The sequence below is a fragment of the Lathamus discolor genome, chromosome 3 (genome assembly GCF_037157495.1).
Source record: "Lathamus discolor isolate bLatDis1 chromosome 3, bLatDis1.hap1, whole genome shotgun sequence".
In the NCBI taxonomy this organism is placed as follows: domain Eukaryota; kingdom Metazoa; phylum Chordata; class Aves; order Psittaciformes; family Psittacidae; genus Lathamus; species Lathamus discolor.
This window is the reverse complement of record NC_088886.1, coordinates 90609969-90629460: the sequence shown is the minus strand read 5'-3', so window position 1 is coordinate 90629460 and position 19492 is coordinate 90609969. Positions and strand designations below refer to the sequence as shown.

Here is a 19492-nt window from a genome sequence, read left to right as displayed (position 1 = left end):
TCCAGGTAACTCCCCCCAGTTTATGTACAGGGCATGACATGCTGTGGTATGGAATACCTCTTTGGATAGTTTGGGTCAGGTGTCCTGTCCCTGCTTCCTCACAGCTTCCTGTGCCCTCCTCACTGGCAGAGCATAAGACTTAAAAAGTCCTTGATCAAAGTAAACATTACTTAGCAACAACTAAAAACATCGGTGTGTTAGCAGCACTGTTCTCAGACTAAAGTCGAAACCACAGCACTGCACCAGCTACTAAGAGGAGAAAAGGGACTGCTGCAGCTGAACCCAGGACACCACTGAAATAGCTAAATGTAGCTATAAAAACTCTTAGCTATACTACCTTCATGTGTCAGAGCTCAGTGGTGTAGATTTTTGAACACTAGCAATAAACTTTTTAGTACCTTTATTTGTAGTAGTCTTTGTATTTTGTCAACACTGCCTCAAAAGGTATCAGTGTTTTAGCTGCAGAACTTAGCTAAAGTACCTGCCTACACAAAGTCTTATTGGAGTGGTGGAAATGCTGTTGGACCCATGTGCTAAAATTGGTTGAGATGGAGAGAAATTGGTTTTTTTCTGCTTGTTCCACATATTAGTTCCAGGATCTCCTACTTCAAGTCCAGTCCCAGTGGATGGAGAAGAGGTTGTAAAATATGAATCTCTAGATACTTTGTAATTCTCCTTTGCTATCATAGATGTTGGTTCTGAAATTTTGCCAAATTTACTCTAGAGGAAAAACGAGAGAAGGGGATTAGAATATTTTATTAGTTTGTGCCTCTGTAATAACTGATGAAGCTTAGTAGAACAGAAGGAGCATACTCTCCTTCCTCTATACCTCCCTGTCCCCAGACAAAAGCAAAGGTTTACCACAAACAATGCAAGTTCAAAAGCCTCCCAGAAAAAAAAAACACCAAACATTAGAAGTGGAATATGTAAAGCAATTCTTCTGTTGTGAAAGTATTAATAATCATCATAACAGGGGATTCTTATGTCTGTCCCAGCTTTTTCCACAGATGAAAATGTGAACAAGAGTGATTATTAATGTTCAGTATCATTTATAAGTAATCAATAGAAATATGTGATTGTAACCAGTTTTTGTCTCTTTGGTTTACTTTGGAGGTCAAGACATTTTTATGACAGAAGAACAGAAGAAATACTACAATGCAATGAAAAAACTGGGTTCAAAGAAACCACAAAAGCCAATACCTCGACCAGCAGTAAGAATAAAAATCGATCTGATATTTTTACATTTATTTAAAATTGGGATTGTTTCAGTTATGCCTTAGGCTGAATTGAGTTGTAAACTAAAAAGTCATATAAGAAAATCCTTATTCATATGAAATAATTTTTTTTTCTCTCTCTTTGTCTGAATATGGTGGACTCTTTTTTCCCTTATTCTTTCTCTGCTGATGGCAATGGCATTTTATGTGGCATCTTTTCAAAGCACTGGTTTGATTAGAACAATTAAATGTGGCAGTGTATTTATCAAAATATGTGAAAACCTTAGGGTACAGGCTTCTTCAATCACTAAGGAAGACTCTGAAACTGCTGTATGGGGGCAGGTTATTGTATCGTTGCCTCAAAAATAAGCCCTTTTGCCCTTCACACTCCTGTTGCACAATCCATATAATGGTTTGCTCTCCTCAGCAGGCCTAACCTAGCACTACAGAACAGGGTTTGGCTGGAGCAGAGTGTTTCCACCTCTTCAGTTCTACTTTGGATTGTGGAACCCGCTCAGTGGCCAGTCCATCCATCAGTAAATTCTCTATAGCTGAAAAATGGAAGATACTGTTTTGAAGGTCATTTTGGTGGCATGAAGAGTACTGAATTCAGGGCTTGAAAACTTTGTGAGTTTTCTGGCAAATGAAGCGTTACTAACTCTCAGCCTGCTTACACTCTCACACCTTAGGGGTTTTTTTGCCAAGCTAAGCATTCAGTTAATAGTCTGTGTCACAAAATGTTAACAGTGCACTGGTCCTGGGTGGCAAAGTCGCCTTTGCAGCTTCAAAAAAATGCACCACGCATGTTTTGAAATCATCCCTTTGATGCTTATAAACACAGTACGTGTTTTTCTATTTAATTGTGTTTACATGTACGAGCTAGAAAATTCATACAAATGGAGGCCTTCATGGGAGACAGGCAATCCCCTTCATACTAGATTTGGATAATTTGTAGCAATTTCAAAGGAAAGAAATTTTACCCAATGTGTATTGTAATGGATCTTATTTTTTTCCCTCCGCAGAACAAATTCCAAGGCATGGTCTTTGATTTTGTGACAAAACAAGCATTTGATATCAGTATCATGATACTTATCTGCCTTAACATGGTCACAATGATGGTAGAAACAGATGATCAGAGTGAAGACATGGAAAACATTTTATATTGGATTAACCTGGTGTTTATTGTACTTTTCACTGGAGAATTTGTCCTGAAATTGATTTCACTTCGCCATTACTACTTTACTGTAGGCTGGAATATTTTTGATTTTGTGGTTGTCATTCTCTCCATAGTAGGTAAGAATAATTCATAATTTTTATGAAATGGCTAATTCTGTGGAAAATGGCACTTTTTTGTCATGTAAAGTCTATTTATATTTGGTTCAATATTGTCACTAGAAAGTCTGACCACAATTTTTATTTCTTCTGATTTCATATTATCCATTAGATAACTGAACAGCGTGGTAAGACATTTTTTAGCAATAGGTTTCATAACTCTCACTTTTCCATTAGTTGAAATTAGATATTTATTCTGAATGCTGTAGAAATTCCTCAGCATACAAACAAACCCATACATGAAAGGCAATTTTGATATAAACTAACAGTGGCAGTTGCAGAAAGAGTCCAACAATCAGAAATCCAGGAGAAGAATCCGTGTGGGGCTGTTGCTAGGCTAGCATGCAAGCAGCCTGGACAGCAGGGTAAACCCCTCAGCTTGCTTCAGAGTTTTGTTTGATCCTGAGAGGTTTTATGCTTGAGCTAGAGTGAGCGACTGGCGAAGTAGAGCTGCAGCCAATGTAGTAATAAATCTATGGTTCTGCTAATCTTTGCTTTATCTAAAGGAGAAAACATGAAAGAACTTGAGTAAAAATTCTGTCATTTTAACTTCTCAGAACTTTTTAGTATGCAAATAGGTTTGCCATTTTTGTATGGAAACAAATTATTTTTTGTCATTTTTTGTAATAAAAGGATGTAATTATTTTTTCTGCTTTGAGGTACATAATATAACCCTCAATTCCTCTCTTCAGTGAGTTCTAACAAGCCTTTTTATCATCACTTTCTTTAGGTTTGGAATTGCTGTGTCATTTAATACTAGACTTGTGGTCACACCATTTCATGTGTGATTAAGTTGTCATCTTCAAACATACATATTTTCTTTGAATACCATCACTTGATTGTGTGGCACTTTAATATTATTATAAGTATGCTCTTTCTTCAGATTAACTGAGATTATTTTTTGTTACAGTTCAACAGAAAGCTGTTCTGGTCCTAGCATTTGCTAGTCCAAATACATTAGTTATAAGTTCTTCCTAAAAAAAGATTGATTTTGTGTATTTGTGCATCTTTTTGCATACTCAGACCTACAATTAATACTTAAAAATATAATTGATGCAGTTTTTCATTATCCTGCAAATTACTTAAGAATTTCTCTTGGGATTTATGGGTTTCTAAAGCACACCAAACTTACAAGTTTTTTGTAAGGTTTTACAGGGGGTTCGTAAAAACAGCTGAATGGCTAATTTCTAAAATCTCTTCAAATATCCTATTCTTCTTAAAGTTATACATTGTTTGTAGGATAAGTTTTTAAAAGTGGTTTTTTAAATGTAATAATAACATTCTTTACTAATTTAACTTGTTTTTTCAACAGGTATGTTCTTAGCTGAGATGATTGAAAAGTATTTTGTGTCCCCAACGCTATTCAGAGTCATCCGACTTGCCAGAATTGGCCGAATCCTGCGTCTCATTAAAGGCGCTAAGGGAATCCGCACTCTGCTGTTTGCTTTGATGATGTCTCTTCCTGCTTTGTTCAACATTGGTCTGCTGCTGTTCCTGGTCATGTTTATTTATGCTATATTTGGCATGTCCAACTTTGCCTATGTTAAGAGGGAAGTTGGGATTGATGACATGTTCAACTTTGAGACGTTTGGCAACAGCATGATCTGCCTGTTTCAAATTACCACATCTGCAGGCTGGGATGGTTTGCTAGCCCCAATTCTTAACAGTGGGGAGCCAGACTGTGATCCCTATAAAGATCATCCAGGGAGCTCAGTGAAAGGCGACTGCGGCAACCCTTCTGTTGGGATTTTCTTCTTTGTCAGCTACATTATCATATCATTTCTGGTAGTGGTGAACATGTACATTGCTGTGATTTTGGAGAACTTCAGTGTTGCTACTGAAGAAAGCGCTGAACCCTTGAGCGAGGATGACTTTGAGATGTTCTATGAAGTTTGGGAGAAGTTTGATCCCGATGCAACACAATTCATAGAGTTCAGTAAGCTGTCAGATTTTGCAGCTTCACTAGATCCTCCTCTTCTTATCGCGAAACCAAACAAAGTCCAGCTCATTGCAATGGATCTGCCCATGGTAAGCGGCGACAGAATTCACTGCCTTGACATCTTGTTTGCCTTCACAAAGCGTGTTTTGGGGGAAAGTGGGGAGATGGACGCCCTCAGAATACAGATGGAAGATCGGTTTATGGCAGCCAATCCTTCTAAAGTCTCCTACGAACCAATTACAACCACATTAAAACGAAAACAGGAGGAGGTATCTGCTGTCATTATTCAGCGTGCTTACAGACGTCATCTTTTAAGGCAAAAAGTCAAAAAAGTTTCATGTATATTTAATCAGGATAAAGGTAAAGATGAGGACAATCTGCCCATGAAAGGAGATATGATTATGGATAAACTAAATGAGAACTCTACTCCGGAAAAAACAGATATGACCCCATCCACAACCTCCCCACCATCCTATGATAGTGTAACAAAGCCAGACAAGGATAAATATGAAAAAGACAAATCAGAAAAAGAAGATAAAGGTAAAGACAGCAGGGAAAGTAAAAAGTAACACAGAATTCTGTTTGTGATAAACTGTTTACAGCCTGAGAAAGTATGTATTTGTGTCAACAGGACTCCTGTAGGAGGTACATGCCAAACTGACAGTTTTTACATATATAAATATATATATATAATTATATATATATAAAAGGTCAGTGCCTATAACAAGACAGTGACCCCTCGTCATCAAACTGCAACTCTGTAAAACAGGGTAACATCTTGACAGGAGGTTGTTGTTTTTATTACCAGCTGACACTGCTGAAGAGAAGATAAAATGGCCAATCAGACTGTAGGGACCAGTTAAAAAAACAAAGGTGCGAACCTATGAATCTCTGTGTTTAACATGAAACACACAGTACAGAAATTGTATCCACTGTTTGCATTTCAACAGCCACATTTGCCATATTTTTACAAAAATCAGTGTTGGTGAACTTATCATTTTTTAATTCACAGGTTGTTTACTATTATATGTGACTATTTTTGTAAATGGGTTTTATGTTGGGGAAGGGGGTATGAGAACCAGGTGTTCTACTCTCGGATTCTCTATAATGTACAGACAGAAGTGATTTGCATGAAGGCATGCTGCACTTGTAGTTCATGCATGGGAAAACATGACGTCGCACAAAGCAGCAGAGTCTGACTACTTCCATGTTTCAGGGTGGCTTTATATTTTCAGGTGCTTAATAACAGTATCCATCTAGTATCTCATCCAGACAAATTTTAATGTGCCTGTAAAGTCCCATAGAGTCTACAATAATAGAACAGATGTTTTATTTTTTCATAAGTCATTTAACTGTAGTTGAACAAACTCTGCATAGATAATTTACCGAGGGACATAGCATCCATTTTTCTTCTATAGAAAACGGCTTACCCGAACTTGGGGAATTGAATTTACCAAAAACCTGCAAACCTTAAGGATTATGAAGTTGTTCTGCTTCACCCTGCAGTATCGTTTAGCCATCTTCTGCTCTCAGCAAGGTTGACATTGTATGTGTTTATTAAAAAAGTACCGTCTATGTAAATAGTTATTTTATCCCGTGGTGCATGTTTGAGCAAACAAATAATGACCTGTGCACAATATTTATTGCATCAAATATGTACCACAGTAAGTGTAGTTTGCAAGCTTTCAACAGCTGATATGAAGTATTCTGTACCATTATAGATAGTTTGGAAGCTATCACTGATGCATGTTTATCTTGCCTTTGCTGCTGTAATTTTACTCCTTCCACTGTTAAAAGTCTAATATGGGAAGCCATATCTCAGTGGTTAAGTGAAACAAATTGTTCAATCGGTCGTCATTCTTTCATGACATCAAGCAATAGTTTGCAGCTATTTAAAAGCTCCTTGCTTTGCATTCTAAAATTTTAAGTGACTACTGTACGGTGTATAGTCAGACTGTACAGGATATGTTGCAAACTGCTTAATCTGTTGAAACATACATGGATAGAATTTTCTAAGAAAATATAAATATTGTAAAAAATACCATTTTATTTTATTTTTCAGCGTTTTGTACATAAAATAAGAATTGAGAATTATCTTCAGGTTGATGTCACTGTCACTTTTGTTACTTTCTATCCATAGCACTTTTTAATTCAAGAACTTCACAAAATAAGAAACAGAGGAAAGAATGGGGTAGCTTTAGGTTTCTGCTTTTTTATTAGTACTGTATTTTTGCACACATTTTAATGTGAAATAAGTTTCAAACTGAGTCCAAAATGCACTTGCTTCCAAATAGATATAACTTGTAATTGAAATGTGTTGGGGAAGACTTGTTTAAAATTCTAGCACTGCCTGCATCAGAAGTTTCAAGGTAGTCTTTTTATTCATGAAATCTTTACCAGTGTTTGTTTACATAGACTATTCTTCTTCTTGTTGATTCATGCTGCACTAGAACTGTTCAAAATATAATATGGGATCCACAATGTTTTTTCTTTTCCACAGGAATTAAATAGCAAACTTGTATAATTGATCACATCAGGACATTTTGTGTTTCTTACACAAGCAAAAATTCGATGTTGACTCCTCCTTTTACAAAAATATTGACTTGTGTGTCGGTGAACTGCATGCAGGAAAATGCTATTACCATACAGAACAGTAAATCACATTACAGTTGAGCCAAAAGAATAAAGACTTCATTTTTTATTGTATTTAATTGTTCTGCCTTTGTTTTCATCACTAAAAACTGTTGGCTATCAAGAGGTGTTATGAAAATAAAATGGGAACATACAAAGTGTAAGAAATAAGGAGTAGTGATAAAAAAATTATAATACTAGATTTGCAAAAGTAATAAATTGAAGCCGTGTGCTTTTACAAAGATCTTCAATATGAATTGGACTTAACACTCTTCAACTTATTAATCCTGCTTAAAAGTATTCTTTAGTAGGATAATGTTTATGTGCACAACATGATTAAACCCTGTTTTCATGTCAGGCATTCTCAGACAACTAGAAAAAAACAGATGCTAAAGAAACTATCTAGCTATCAAGGCTGAAACCCAGTATGTATAATTTCAATGACGTTTTACATTTGAACTGAAAAGTTATTTTTGTGTGATAACAAAAATTTTGTTTACTATATGATTTGTAAAATAATCTGTTATTTTGCTGTAAGACATGAGGGGTAGAAGTCAGCAGAAACTTTGCAGGAAGTTTTGGTAAAGCATCAAATTTCTTTGGGTTTTTTTGGGGGGTTTTTTGTTGGTTTTTTTTTTATGTTTGGGTGCTGAATGCAATTATAATGTGAAAAATACTTTGATTTTAAACTTGTATGGTGAATTTACAGAGTACTCTTCACTGCCAGGGAGCTGCCATGCGTAGAGCAGTGCATACATACCCATGGAAGGGGCTGATACCAGAATCCAGGAGGTATATGTAGGACAGGCATTACAAAAGTGTTGGCAGTGGAACTGAGAATTTTGAGGGAATTACTATAAGTAAGTATTTATTGTGTCAGTCATGTCATGTGAATTACCTGCTCCATCTCCACTTTACAGAATTCCTCACGAGATGCTTAGAAGTATGTTGGAAAAATACCTGGTATCAAAGTATTTTTTTCCCCCCCTAACAGTGCTTCCTATGAGACACAAATCAGTTTCCTGAAAAACTGAGGGACAAGAAATTGTCATTAGGCTTTATTTTAACTACGTTATGTGAGTGTCTTCTCAATGCATTAAAGTTACATTTCATTTACATTGTTGCAAAGTCATCTCTGATTCTGTAAAACATGCTAAAATTGGTTCTGAATAAAATAGCATTTGCCACACTGAAAGCAGGAAAGATGATTTTTTTAGGTAGCAATCACATGTGAGTGCTATTTCTAAAAAGGATTTTTCTCTGTTGTAAAGTAATGCCCTGAAGGTAGGATACCCCGAACAAATTAAAAGCTAAGGAAAACATGCACTCATCCCAGGTGTGCAGACATGTATCTCTGTGGAGTATCAGGAAAACCAGACATAGCCAAAGCTTTACATGATGTGCAAGTCTTGGCTTTGGGAAAAACACTTCCCAATGGAGCAGCTGGATGATGCCCATCATCTCCCCACATTTTTCAACCACTAATGGTCTGTCAAGATTGCTTACACCAAAAATGGCTATTACTGTACTAATGTAGCAAGTTCTCAGGCTGCAGCGTTGCAATCTGATTTTCTGCCTCTGGCTATGAAAAACACAGTTGTCAGGGTAAGGTCTAGGATAAGAAAAGATGAGAGAATCTGAATTTCTGTAATTTAAGGACCAAAGCTATGGCTGTTTGGTTGGTGTTTTGGAGAGAAAGGTATTGAAAAAAATGCAGTTACATACAGTCGTGTGAATTAGACCATTCAGAAAATAATCATTCTTCTTCTTGCAGGGATTCATACTTAACAGGCAGCTAGTACAAATGAGAAACATAATTAAATGCCTCAGAACCGATAGGCAGGGATGGTTTTGCTTGGGCCCCTCTTCCCCCTTGTTTTTTTAGGTATCTGTAGATTTGCTGAGAACAGCTGCTAACAGGCTGCAAACCAGCTGTGCGCAGGTTCACCCTCCGCAGCCGCCTCCTGCATTTCACCCGTTCCGTTACAGAGGGCGGTCTGAGGTACGCAGGGTCTGCGCGCTCCCGTAGCACCATGAGCCCGTCCCTTCATGCGCGGCACGAAGCGGCGTGGGTCCCCCCGTGTCCCGTTCCCCCCTGCCCCGGGAGGCGGCCGCTGGGCTCCGCACGCCGCCTGCCGGCACGCGGCTCCCAGGGCCCCCCGCTCGCGCCGCCTCCCGGCTGCTCCGCGCGGTGCGCCTGGGCCAGCACCGCCCCTCGTCCGCCAAGGACTGCAGCGCGGCGGATGGGGGCCGCCTCCCGGGCAGGGCGGGTGGGTGGGTGGGTAGCGAGCGCCCGCTCCGAGCCCGGTGGCCGTCGGGTGCCTCGGGACCTGCTGGTGTTTGCAGCCGCGGGAGGCAGGTACGGGGAGCGTGGGGAGCGGAGCGCGGTGTGCGGGGCGTGTGGCCGCGGGTGCTGCCGCTGCCGGCGGAGCGCGAGCCCCGGGCGGCCCCTCTGCGCACGGCCCCGGCCCGACGCGTGCTGAAGCGGCCCGAGGGAGGGGGCCGGTGCTGCGCAGCCCGGGGCCCTGCGCCCGTGACGGAGGGAGGGCAAGGGGCCAGGCTTGCCCGTTACCTGCCGTCCGGGCGGCGGCAGCATTAGCTGGAGCGCCGGTCGTTCAGGTGAGGGCCCGTGAGCGCGCTGAGTGTTCCTGACCGCAGGGGAGGCTGTGGAGCAAGGGTGCACCCGTGGTTAGCCCAGGAGCTTACTTGGTGAGGAAGTAAGCGAGTGTGCGGTGGTTGTTGCGCTGAGAGAGCAGCTGAATGCACTGGATCCTCGCCGGTAAAACCGTTTGCCGTTCCTGGCGTTCCTGACACCGGGCACTCCCAGGGCTGAGGCGAGGTGGCCTGCGGCACTCCTCACGGCTCGGGGTTTCCGCTGTCCCCAGGCGCCGCGGGTGCCCCAGCCCCTTCGCTCCCAGCTGCACCGGGTGGCTCCTGCCGTGCCGTGCCGAGCCAGGCTGGGTAACGGTAGCGCTGGGTTGCCGCTGGCAGCCGGGCCGGCGGGCCTGCCTGCCTGCCTCACTGCGCGGGTGGCGGCCGAGCGCTGCGAGGGCAGCCCGCGGTAGCCCGCGTAGCCAGAGCTGTCCCCTGGGATAAACGGGAACCATTTCACACGGTTGCTGTGGCTCTGGGTAAATCCTGTGCTGCTGCAAGACTGCGCTCGTCCTGCCTAAGAAACTGGCCTGAATCTGCTCAGCGCAGCAAACTCCAGAGCAACAGATACCGCCCGTTCTTTCGTTGCCGGAGTAGGTAAGACAGACAAACTGTTGGGCAGTGGCTGGTCGTGGCTATTAGAGCTACAGAATAAATAGGCTGCTTCAGGAAGGAAGGCATGCTCCCTTCCCAGATTCTTTCACTCGTATGAGTGAATTGTACCCATCTGACTTCGCAGTGGCGTGTTTTACTGGGGGAAGGTTTGTTACCTGAAGTCCAGCACAAATGGTTGCACATCCACAGTTGTTGCTTTTGTTTCACCAGCGTGCGAGTAGGAGAATGAAGCATTTACGTAGCATGTGTGGAGAAAAATAAAGATCTAAGAATTTCGTAAATTTGAATGTATTTGGGAGGTGGTAAAGTAAATAAAGACACAAGAGCAAAGGTGCCAGAGTGGCATAGCCTAGGGTGGCTCCAGGACAATTTCTGTGCTCTTCAGTCTTGTCACAGGGAAGCAAGCTATATTAATCTCTTAAATAGCGCTTTTAATAATGGACTATGAGGAAAGGTCTGCCCTTTCTGTATGCCTGTTCTGTGGGGTTTTTGTTTTTTTTTTTGTTTTGTTCTAATATGTTATTTTTGTGCTTATTGCATGAAGCATAATTCAGGTTAGCCTCGCTAGTTGGGGGTGGCTCACTGAAAATCTCATCTATCGTTTCTTTTAGAGAATGCAAGAAAGAGAATGAAAACCAGGGGACTCGGAGAGAATATTTCTGTTTATCTTTGCGACTAAGCATCCTTTATTTTAAAGTGTTCTTGTGTGGAGCTCTTTAGATCTGTCCGGCTTTCATAATGAGATAAACACAACTTTCTGCAGTATGTGGTGTAGTGAAATCTATTTGTAATTTGAGTTGGGTAGTCTCAGATTCCTGGGTTATGAAGCATTTCTGTGTGGGCTGGCTTCTTCACTTGATGGGGACCCTTACTTGCGCTTGCAGCATGCAGTGTCACCTTACTGTGAATTTATCGTTTTTATAGGTCTTGTGCTTTACTGCTTAGACTTTGGATTCTGTCAGGTCATTCTAATGACAATTTAATACCATTTTCTGCCTTTGTGATTGCATAGCAACAAGCTTGGAAAAAATAAGCAACAAGCTACTGTAGGAGGTTGTAATTGTGTAGTTACAACACATATCTGCTATTGTAAATTGTTGTACTTTGGAAACAAATAGCCTTGTAGAGAGGCTGCAGATCGGAATACAGCCCAGTTTGGTGTTTGTCACACTGATAGTAGAGCACTAGAAGTAGCAGCTCGCTTTAACCACAGACAGATGTTACGACACTGATGTAATACATTGATTCACTTGTTCAAAGGGGGGGGGGGTGAATGGGGTTGAACTGGGGTTTGTTTTCTTTCTAAATAGCCAAGTATAAATAGGGCAATCTTCTACAGGTGGTTGATGGTGACTAGTTCAGAGAAACAGTGAGCCAGAGGACAAAGGGAGTTGGATGTCCCTGGCAGCGAAGACATCTGCCTAACATTTGTATGAATTGAGAAATGCAGAGCATCCATATTACTGAAATAATGTCTTGGCAAATAGATGCAGTGTTAAGTGAAAGACTGATATATGCAGTAAAATGAACTAGAAGATTAAGTATTTTCCTGTGTTTTTTACTATTTGTAGTATACTTTTTTGTACAAGTTACTTTCTTACTGCACAGCCCTTTTTCCTCACGAGTCACCACTCAGGAAAAGATACTGGTATTTTTGCTAATTCTAAAAACTCATCAAATGAATAATGTCACCCCATTCTCGGTATAAAATTTTGCCATTAGAAGCTTTGCATACTTGATTGTTTCACTTTGTTGTAAACTGCCTGGCTTTTTAAGCCCAATTTAAATACTTTTGCAAGGCATAATAAAGATGCAGGTGTCACCTCCCTCCCCCCATCCATCATCCTGTTTACCTATGACTTTGTCAGGCAAAAATGAAAAAGCCTGTTGCATTTCCCAGGTGTGACTACACTCTCCACTGGAAGTGCCTTCCATTACTATGAATGTCCTCCATTATTTGATGATTTGTCCAAGCATTTCACCAGATCTGCGCAGTTCTTTGCCAGGGCATGCAGGCTAGGTCAAAAAGGAGAATGGGCATGGCTAAACTGTAGGCAGCTGCTCTAATCTGTGCTCTGGAGCAGGGGATGAAATGAAGAGTTAATCAAAACTAATTGGTTTCAGTGGTGCTGCGTTCTGTGTAATGTGCTGTCTGATAAGCAAGTGTTAGAACAGATAAAAAAGTATGTTTTTAAGAACAGATAAAAACGTATTTCCTAATTAACGGTTCTGCAGAGCCATCTGGAACCATGAACTGCAGACAGGACTTGTACTTAGTTTCCAAGGTTTCTTTTTAAAGTAATTTTTCATAATCTGATACTTAAGTAGTTATAATGTTAAAATAAAAATGTATTTCGATTATATATTGAGATTGCTTGGATGTGCAAAGGCTATTTTTGCAAATACTGTTCTGCAAAACTGTTTTCTCCAGGGATCTTCCCAGCGTTGTGGTTGTGTTACAAATCAGCACATGGCCTACAGGTCACACCATTTCAATGCAGTACTTCTCATCTGGCATTCTCGAGACATTTTATATCATACACATTTGACAGCAAAATAAATCTAGCACCTCTGTAAGATTTATAATGGGGTGCCAAAAAGGGTATGTTTGTAATATGAATTCCATGTTATTACACAGATCCTTTGATCAGCTGGTTGGTTTTTTTACTTACACTTCTGGGAACTGTTTGTGTTCAAGTGGGAATTGCATGACTCTAGGTTTGACACTGATTTTTCACTTTGCTTTGAAGTGCCAGCAGCCTTCTCAAAAGGCTTGATATTCTATTTTAGTAATCAAACGTTAATTTTTGTTACCTGGTGAGAACACAGATGCAAAGGGCAAATTGCATGTTAACTAACCTTGAAATACTGTGTTAAACAACTGCATTATTGTAGATCTTGCTTTATACAGCCACTCTTACGCAATATTCTTCTTTTGTGTGCCTATCAGCAAGTGCTTTAGGATTATTTCTGTTGCTGTTGTGTGTTTTTTTGTTGTTGTTGTTGTTTAGGGATCTGTTTATTGTCTTGTGTGTAGATGAACTGAGCAATATAAATCATGAGTGTACACTTTATACCAAGTATATCTGGAAAAGACATACGTACAAGTTGGTATTCTTGAATTGGACGTAGTAAGTCTTAACCACTAATTTGCTTACCTTCCTTTGTATAAACAAAATATATATGAGCAGCTTTTAGTGAAAATTTGCAAAATGCTTATGGAAGGAGAGTCTAGAAGTAAGATTTGAGGAAGCATTTTGTTTTCAGGTTGCAAATATCCAAGCGATTTTGATACAAGAACCTGGACTACTGGTAATTTCCCAGCAGACATGTTTCTGTTGTAGCCTTGCTATGTCATGACTGGCTTTTTTTGCAGTTCCCATGGCAACGAGGATTTTTGATCTGCAAAGCAGAATAATGTGTATGGTTTGAGGAGGTATATTTTTTTTTTATTATTATTACAGAGGAAATCTTGATCCATGAAAACTGATCAGGCACTCTGCTGTCCCCCCCACCCCCCCACCTCACTCCTTAATAATCTGTGTTTTGCCCATACGATTACATTTAAATGTGAAATCCTGACAAGAATGCGGCTAATTGTTCTATTTTTTGACAAAGCATAAGAGATGGTGGAAAATCTGTAAAGGCTTACTGTAGTGGTAGCATGGAAAACGTGTCATCTTCCAGGTGGAGTCTTGACAAACAGAAGGCCATTGTACATGTATATAAATTTTAATGCGTATATATTTGTGAGCATTGTGTATGCACATAAGGAGGAATGAGAGTTCAAGTTGCTCAGGATTTGTGTTGGCTTCTGCTAATGTTTTCTTTGGCTTCGACTCATTTCCAGGATGTATTCATAAAATATTTTTCAAGTGGACTTACGTATTTTAACTAAAGAATCTCAAAATACTATACCCGATTCACAAATAAAAAAATTGCTAACAGTGGTAATAATTTTGTGTGTGTGCCCTGTATCCCTCACATTCTCAAATGAACACATGGGTAGCATGGAAATTAAATAATTAACAGGAGAACCCGCCATAGAGTAACTATGCTTAAGGCATGGGTTGTTTTTTCTAGTTTTCTTTGTTAGATTTCTTTTTGAGCTCTCTCTCCAAAAAGAAGCCAGTTGAGATTTGTTAAGTTCCCTCCACACCCACTTTGGTTTTGTTTGTGGTTTTCTGCAACTGGTAAGAAAGAAAATGGGAACAATATAGTTATTGAAACAAACAGCATAGGCAAAGGAGGTAATTACCATTTATGTTGCAAAAGCCCTCTCAATAGTGCATGTAAGAAAGATATGTTTGTAACACCTGAAAGGCAATTTAAAGATGTATTAAAACCCAATTTGGAAAGTCAAGTTGGCTGCCACTGGCCTGCTGGTTTTCATGTTGTTTGGTCTGGGAGACCTCTCTCCCACAGCCAGCATCACCGTACACACAGGTAGGATAATTCTGAAATCATGAAAAGGAAAAAAACCACTGCACTGATCTCTGCAAGTGAAGCTACTCATCCAAAGACACGCAGTTATGCTGGAGAAGTATTGTGCAGGTGTAGGGCAACCTGGTAATAACTTCATCCAGACACTTACTTGTGAAAGACTTTTTTCACTAGTGCCATCACCTGTGTATGCCATAGCTGTGACAAAGTAACTTTCATAAACAAGAGACAGAAATTGAGCTTAACACCCATACCCAGACATAAATACCTTGGATGAATATCAGGGTTTTTTCAAGTGAAGCTACAAGTTCTGAAATTACTGTATTTTTTTTTTCTCCCCACTCCCCCAGCCTTCTAAGAGATGTTACTGAATAGGGGAGGTACATGTAACTTAGACCTCTGTCACTCTTCTCAGGAACAACTTTCAAGTCAGTTCAGTGTTTACATTGAAAAAACAGCTTAGAGCCTGCAGTAGTGTTTCATCCATAATGCTGCATGTGATCCTGGAGTATCTTTATGTTTGGGAATTCAAGAAAATCGAGATATGAAAACTGGAATTTTGAACACATGTCTGCAAAGATTTATGGCAACTGATAGCATCTGGCAGTGTATTGCGTAACACCCCCTCCCCTGCCTCCCCCCACAGCCTCAGCCTATTTGTAAGAGCTTGAAGGTTTATTTTGATATTTGCTTTTCCTGGCTTTGCTTGTAACCCTAGGCAGTGCAGTGTTTCACTGAATAATTTCACAAAATCATAGAATATCAGGTTGGAAGGGATCTCAAGGATCATGCGGTTCAACCTTTCTTGGGTAGGCATAACCTAGACCAGACATCCCAGCACCCTGTCCAGCTGAATCTTAAAAGTATGAAAAGTTGGGGAATTCACCACTTCCCTGAGGAGATTATTCCAGTAGCTGATTGTTCTCATTATGAAAAATTTTCCTCTTATGTCCAGTCAGAATCTCCCCAGGATTAACTTGTGCCAGTTATCTGTGATCTTTTCAGTGTGCCTCCTTGTATAAAGGGAGTATCTGTCTTCTTTGTAGTCACCATTTAAATACGGTATTTTGTCCAGTGCTCCTTGAGAATTCAAGAGAAGTGATGATTTCTAGCTTGGACTTTGTTTGAGAAACGTGAAGTTTAGGAGAAGGGATCCCTTAAATGTAGTAAAAGAATAAGAAGAGTTGTGAATTGCAGTATCAGATCTATTATTTATGGAGAGGATGTGGGGCTGGTGATCCTGCGTGAAGCTGGCTGAATAGGTCAAACAGCCAGCTTCTGCATCTCTGTTGAGACACCATTAGGAGGAGTGACAATGCGATGACATAATCACTGATCCCAGATTGTTCTCAGCTATAAATCCTCTGGTTGCAGTCTCCACTGTTCCTCAGCATGTGCCGTTCACGTTTAAGGGCTTTTCAGATCATCTCTACCACCATCTGCTACATAATGGAAACAAAACAATTGTGCTGTGTGTGGAGCCAGCTGACTCCCTGAGCAGAGATGGAGGTTTGCAAAATACATCTTGGCTCTGAGAACTTGTTTGTCTGGTTGGTCTCATTGACATACTGTGCACTAGTCACTAGGCTGTTGTTATGGATGAAAAATAAACCAAGGTAACGACTCGCAGGGACATACATGTTTTTCAAGCAGGTCAGATACTGCATAAAATATTGTGTATTCTCATGCTTGTGTGCAAGAAATACTGCATATCCTAATGTCTCTCTAATTAGAAGAAGAGAACGCCAGTCTGTATGTGAAGCATCTTATCAGCATGAATATATTGGTAACAGTTGTCCTGCATGGGCATTAAAGATAACAGGATTTCTTAACTGCAAGTATTCACTAGGTGTCAGTGCATGATCACACTGAACTGATGTTGTCAATGAGTTCTTTCAGGATTGTGGTGCCTTAAAGAAAGTAGCTACTTTTGTCTACAGAATGCAGTGTGGTTTAAATTTAAGAACAACCAATGATTAATTCAGTCTTGTTTTATAGGAGCAGTCTGATAAAAATGCTGATTTAGAAACAAACCCCACCATGTTTTGTGCTTAATAAATGTCATTTAAGGACTTACAAATAGCCCTTGTTGATCTTTATGTAGCTTTCTTGTCAGTATCTGGTGTATTACTGATCAAACACTCTATGTGATAATGATGCTGCTCCCAGGTGTGACTAAAATTCCTATTAAGATGAGGAAAAATTACAGTTTTCATAGTGATACGTTATCTGTATCACAAACACATTCACATAATTACTTGCAAAGCTGTTTTCCTTAAGGGATGTAAAAGATCGAGTCTGTAAATATCAATTGAAGTGGAGGAAGACCCAATGAATATAGCTGAAATTTCCTGGATTTCTGTAAGAAAATTTTGTTCTCTTGCCATGTCACGTCACTGGAATGGAATATCATGTGGATTAGAATATCTTGTATTACTTGCATCACAGTATTACATTTTTAAAAATTATTTTAAAGCTTATTTGAATTCATAATGTTTAGTCTAGTGCTAGTGATAGATGACTAGGGAATGTATCTTTTCAATAGAGTGAACAGCATTAATTTAGGGGTTTAAATTGTTACAAAATGGGTATTTTCTGTCTTGTATGTGAAAGTATTCAGTGAGAACTATGTATTAGTAGGTCAAAATAGCAAAGATAGTAATTCACTTGATAAATGCAGATATTTGAAATGGCTTTTGTGTACCTTCCGGTTAGTACTGAACTTTCCCTATTGTATTGTAAACCATAGCACATGGTGAATGGTAAAAACATTTACATGTTACTCTTTTATATCTGATCTATTTACAAGTGAGGCCTTTTTTAGCACTATTCCCTGGTACCCTAAGGAAAGTGTTAATACTTGTACTAATAGTTAAGAGAAGTAAGCTTGATGGCAAATACACACTTTTGATTTATGATGAACGCTATATTGGTAAATATTCAGTATGCAGCAGAAATACTGATGTGGTTGTTTGATGGCCAACCTTCAGTAGTTTCTCTATTGTTACAGCTGTACAAGAGGGCCATCTTTGGTGCCATCTTTGTTTATTCATACCACTTAACGGTCAGATAGAAACTATCTGATTGTCAGACAAAGGCATATTTCTTCCACCCTGGTGTCCCTACAGTTACATCATGCAGTGACATTTAAGCAGTGCATCTTTCATCATGGGACCTGCCTGGCCAGATTTTAAGGCAAATTTTGATCGAGCTTGTCTAAGAAGGTCCATAAGACATATGGTAGAAAGGCCGTAGAGATTAAAATAGACCATTGTTCAACATACACTTTTCCCTTACACAGACATACTGAATATAAACACATATAACAACTTCTAAATAAAGGAGAGCTTGAGTGGCTTCTTGTTACACGTGGCTTCTTGTTACATATGGCTTTCTGCGTCTTTGAACATTGAATGAAAACACATTCTCCATCTTTAGTTGCTTGTTAACTTCCACCAGAATTGTTGTGTACTCACAATGATGCAAAATCAAACAGATTCTGTCACTGTCTTAAAAAAATGTTCCTAACTAAGGTATAACAATTTACACGAAATGCTGATTTTTCCTTTCAGTGACAACTTTGGGATTCTTCCAGGACCTCTTTTAAGAAGCTTATCTATCTGAAAAGAGATCTCTGCCCAGTGACAGAATCTTTATCTTCTCTTGTTTGATGTGTCTTGAGAAATTTGTTTAAAAGAATTCGAGATGCTTGCTTTCTACTGTACTGCTTTCTATTGCTAACTGTGACATTCTGTTGGTATGGTTCCTTTGAAGCTTATGATTCTATAAAGCATTTTCTTGCAGGCCTCCTGCTGCACTGAAGGTGATTAAAAAGGCATTTGCAACTCAGGAAATCAATTTGATGGTTGTCTGCAGCTGCAACTTTTAAAGTAATGCATACTGTGTTTTTAGCATAGAAAACAGAGCTTGTGTTTCTGCAAAATACAGAAAGAGAAATTTGGTCATCTTGCATTTCACTGGGGTTTCCACCTTGCTGAAATGGACATACTAGCACAGTAGGATGTCTGAATTTCTGAGCTGCTTTAGAGTATAGGCAGCTGTGTGCACGAAGCACTGAACCCCCTTCTGTGGACTGTTTAACGTAATAGTTTTCTCTTTACCTATGATAGACATGTGCTTATTTAAAATGGTTGACAGCATTTCCTAGCAAAGTGAGAGACTTGGTTACTGTTCTTTCCTCTTCCTGAAGGTGTTCAAATCCACCCCTGCATCTTATAGAAATGTACCATAATTGACAAGCTATAAAATAATTTGGGGAAGAGAGTGCTAAACAGGGGTCTTTCTTTCATTTTGGGTGATACTGGGTGAAAAGAGGAATAACACTCTTAACTTGATATTAGGCCGTTCATTTGTGTGGAAGGATAGCATCAGCAGCACTAGGGAAGAAGCATGAGTACTACCAATAGAAACAATGATGCATGGTGTAAAGGAGGAGCTCCTTCAGTGACTTCTGCAATTAGATTTTGCAGAAGTGTATTTTAAAATTCAGTACTTGCATTGGTAGAAATGTAAAACCGTGTTGGTTTGGGGGTTTTGTTTGTTTGGGTTTTTTTTTAACCAGATTATGAAAAAAATACATGGTTTATGTTTGTATAATGTACTTGAGGACCAGATTAACCATTTGGTCCTTTCTCTTTAATCACTG

The 19492-nt window shown here is 39.7% G+C and overlaps 2 protein-coding genes across 11 annotated transcripts in view; both read left to right on the top strand.

The window, feature by feature from the left end:
• LOC136011115 (sodium channel protein type 2 subunit alpha) overlaps window positions 1-5054 on the top strand; it is a 55884-nt gene extending 50830 nt beyond the window's left edge. For all 8 annotated transcript variants that reach the window (XM_065672776.1, XM_065672775.1, XM_065672773.1 and 5 more), the window contains exons 24-26: window positions 1107-1211; window positions 2237-2507; window positions 3859-5054. In XM_065672776.1, the coding sequence (XP_065528848.1) occupies window positions 1107-1211; window positions 2237-2507; window positions 3859-5054 (1572 nt within the window). The remainder of the gene's footprint in view (window positions 1-1106; window positions 1212-2236; window positions 2508-3858) is intronic.
• A 4341-nt stretch (window positions 5055-9395) lies between these two features.
• The window catches only part of CSRNP3 (cysteine and serine rich nuclear protein 3), a 109018-nt gene continuing 98921 nt past the window's right edge, over window positions 9396-19492 (top strand). Inside the window, exon 1 of one of the 3 annotated variants that reach the window (XM_065670530.1) lies at window positions 9396-9475. The gene's annotated coding sequence lies outside the window, so the exon portion shown is untranslated. Of the gene's footprint in view, window positions 9476-9648; window positions 9736-19492 lie in introns of those variants that run through there. The other 2 variants (XM_065670529.1, XM_065670528.1) reach the window with 2 other exon arrangements.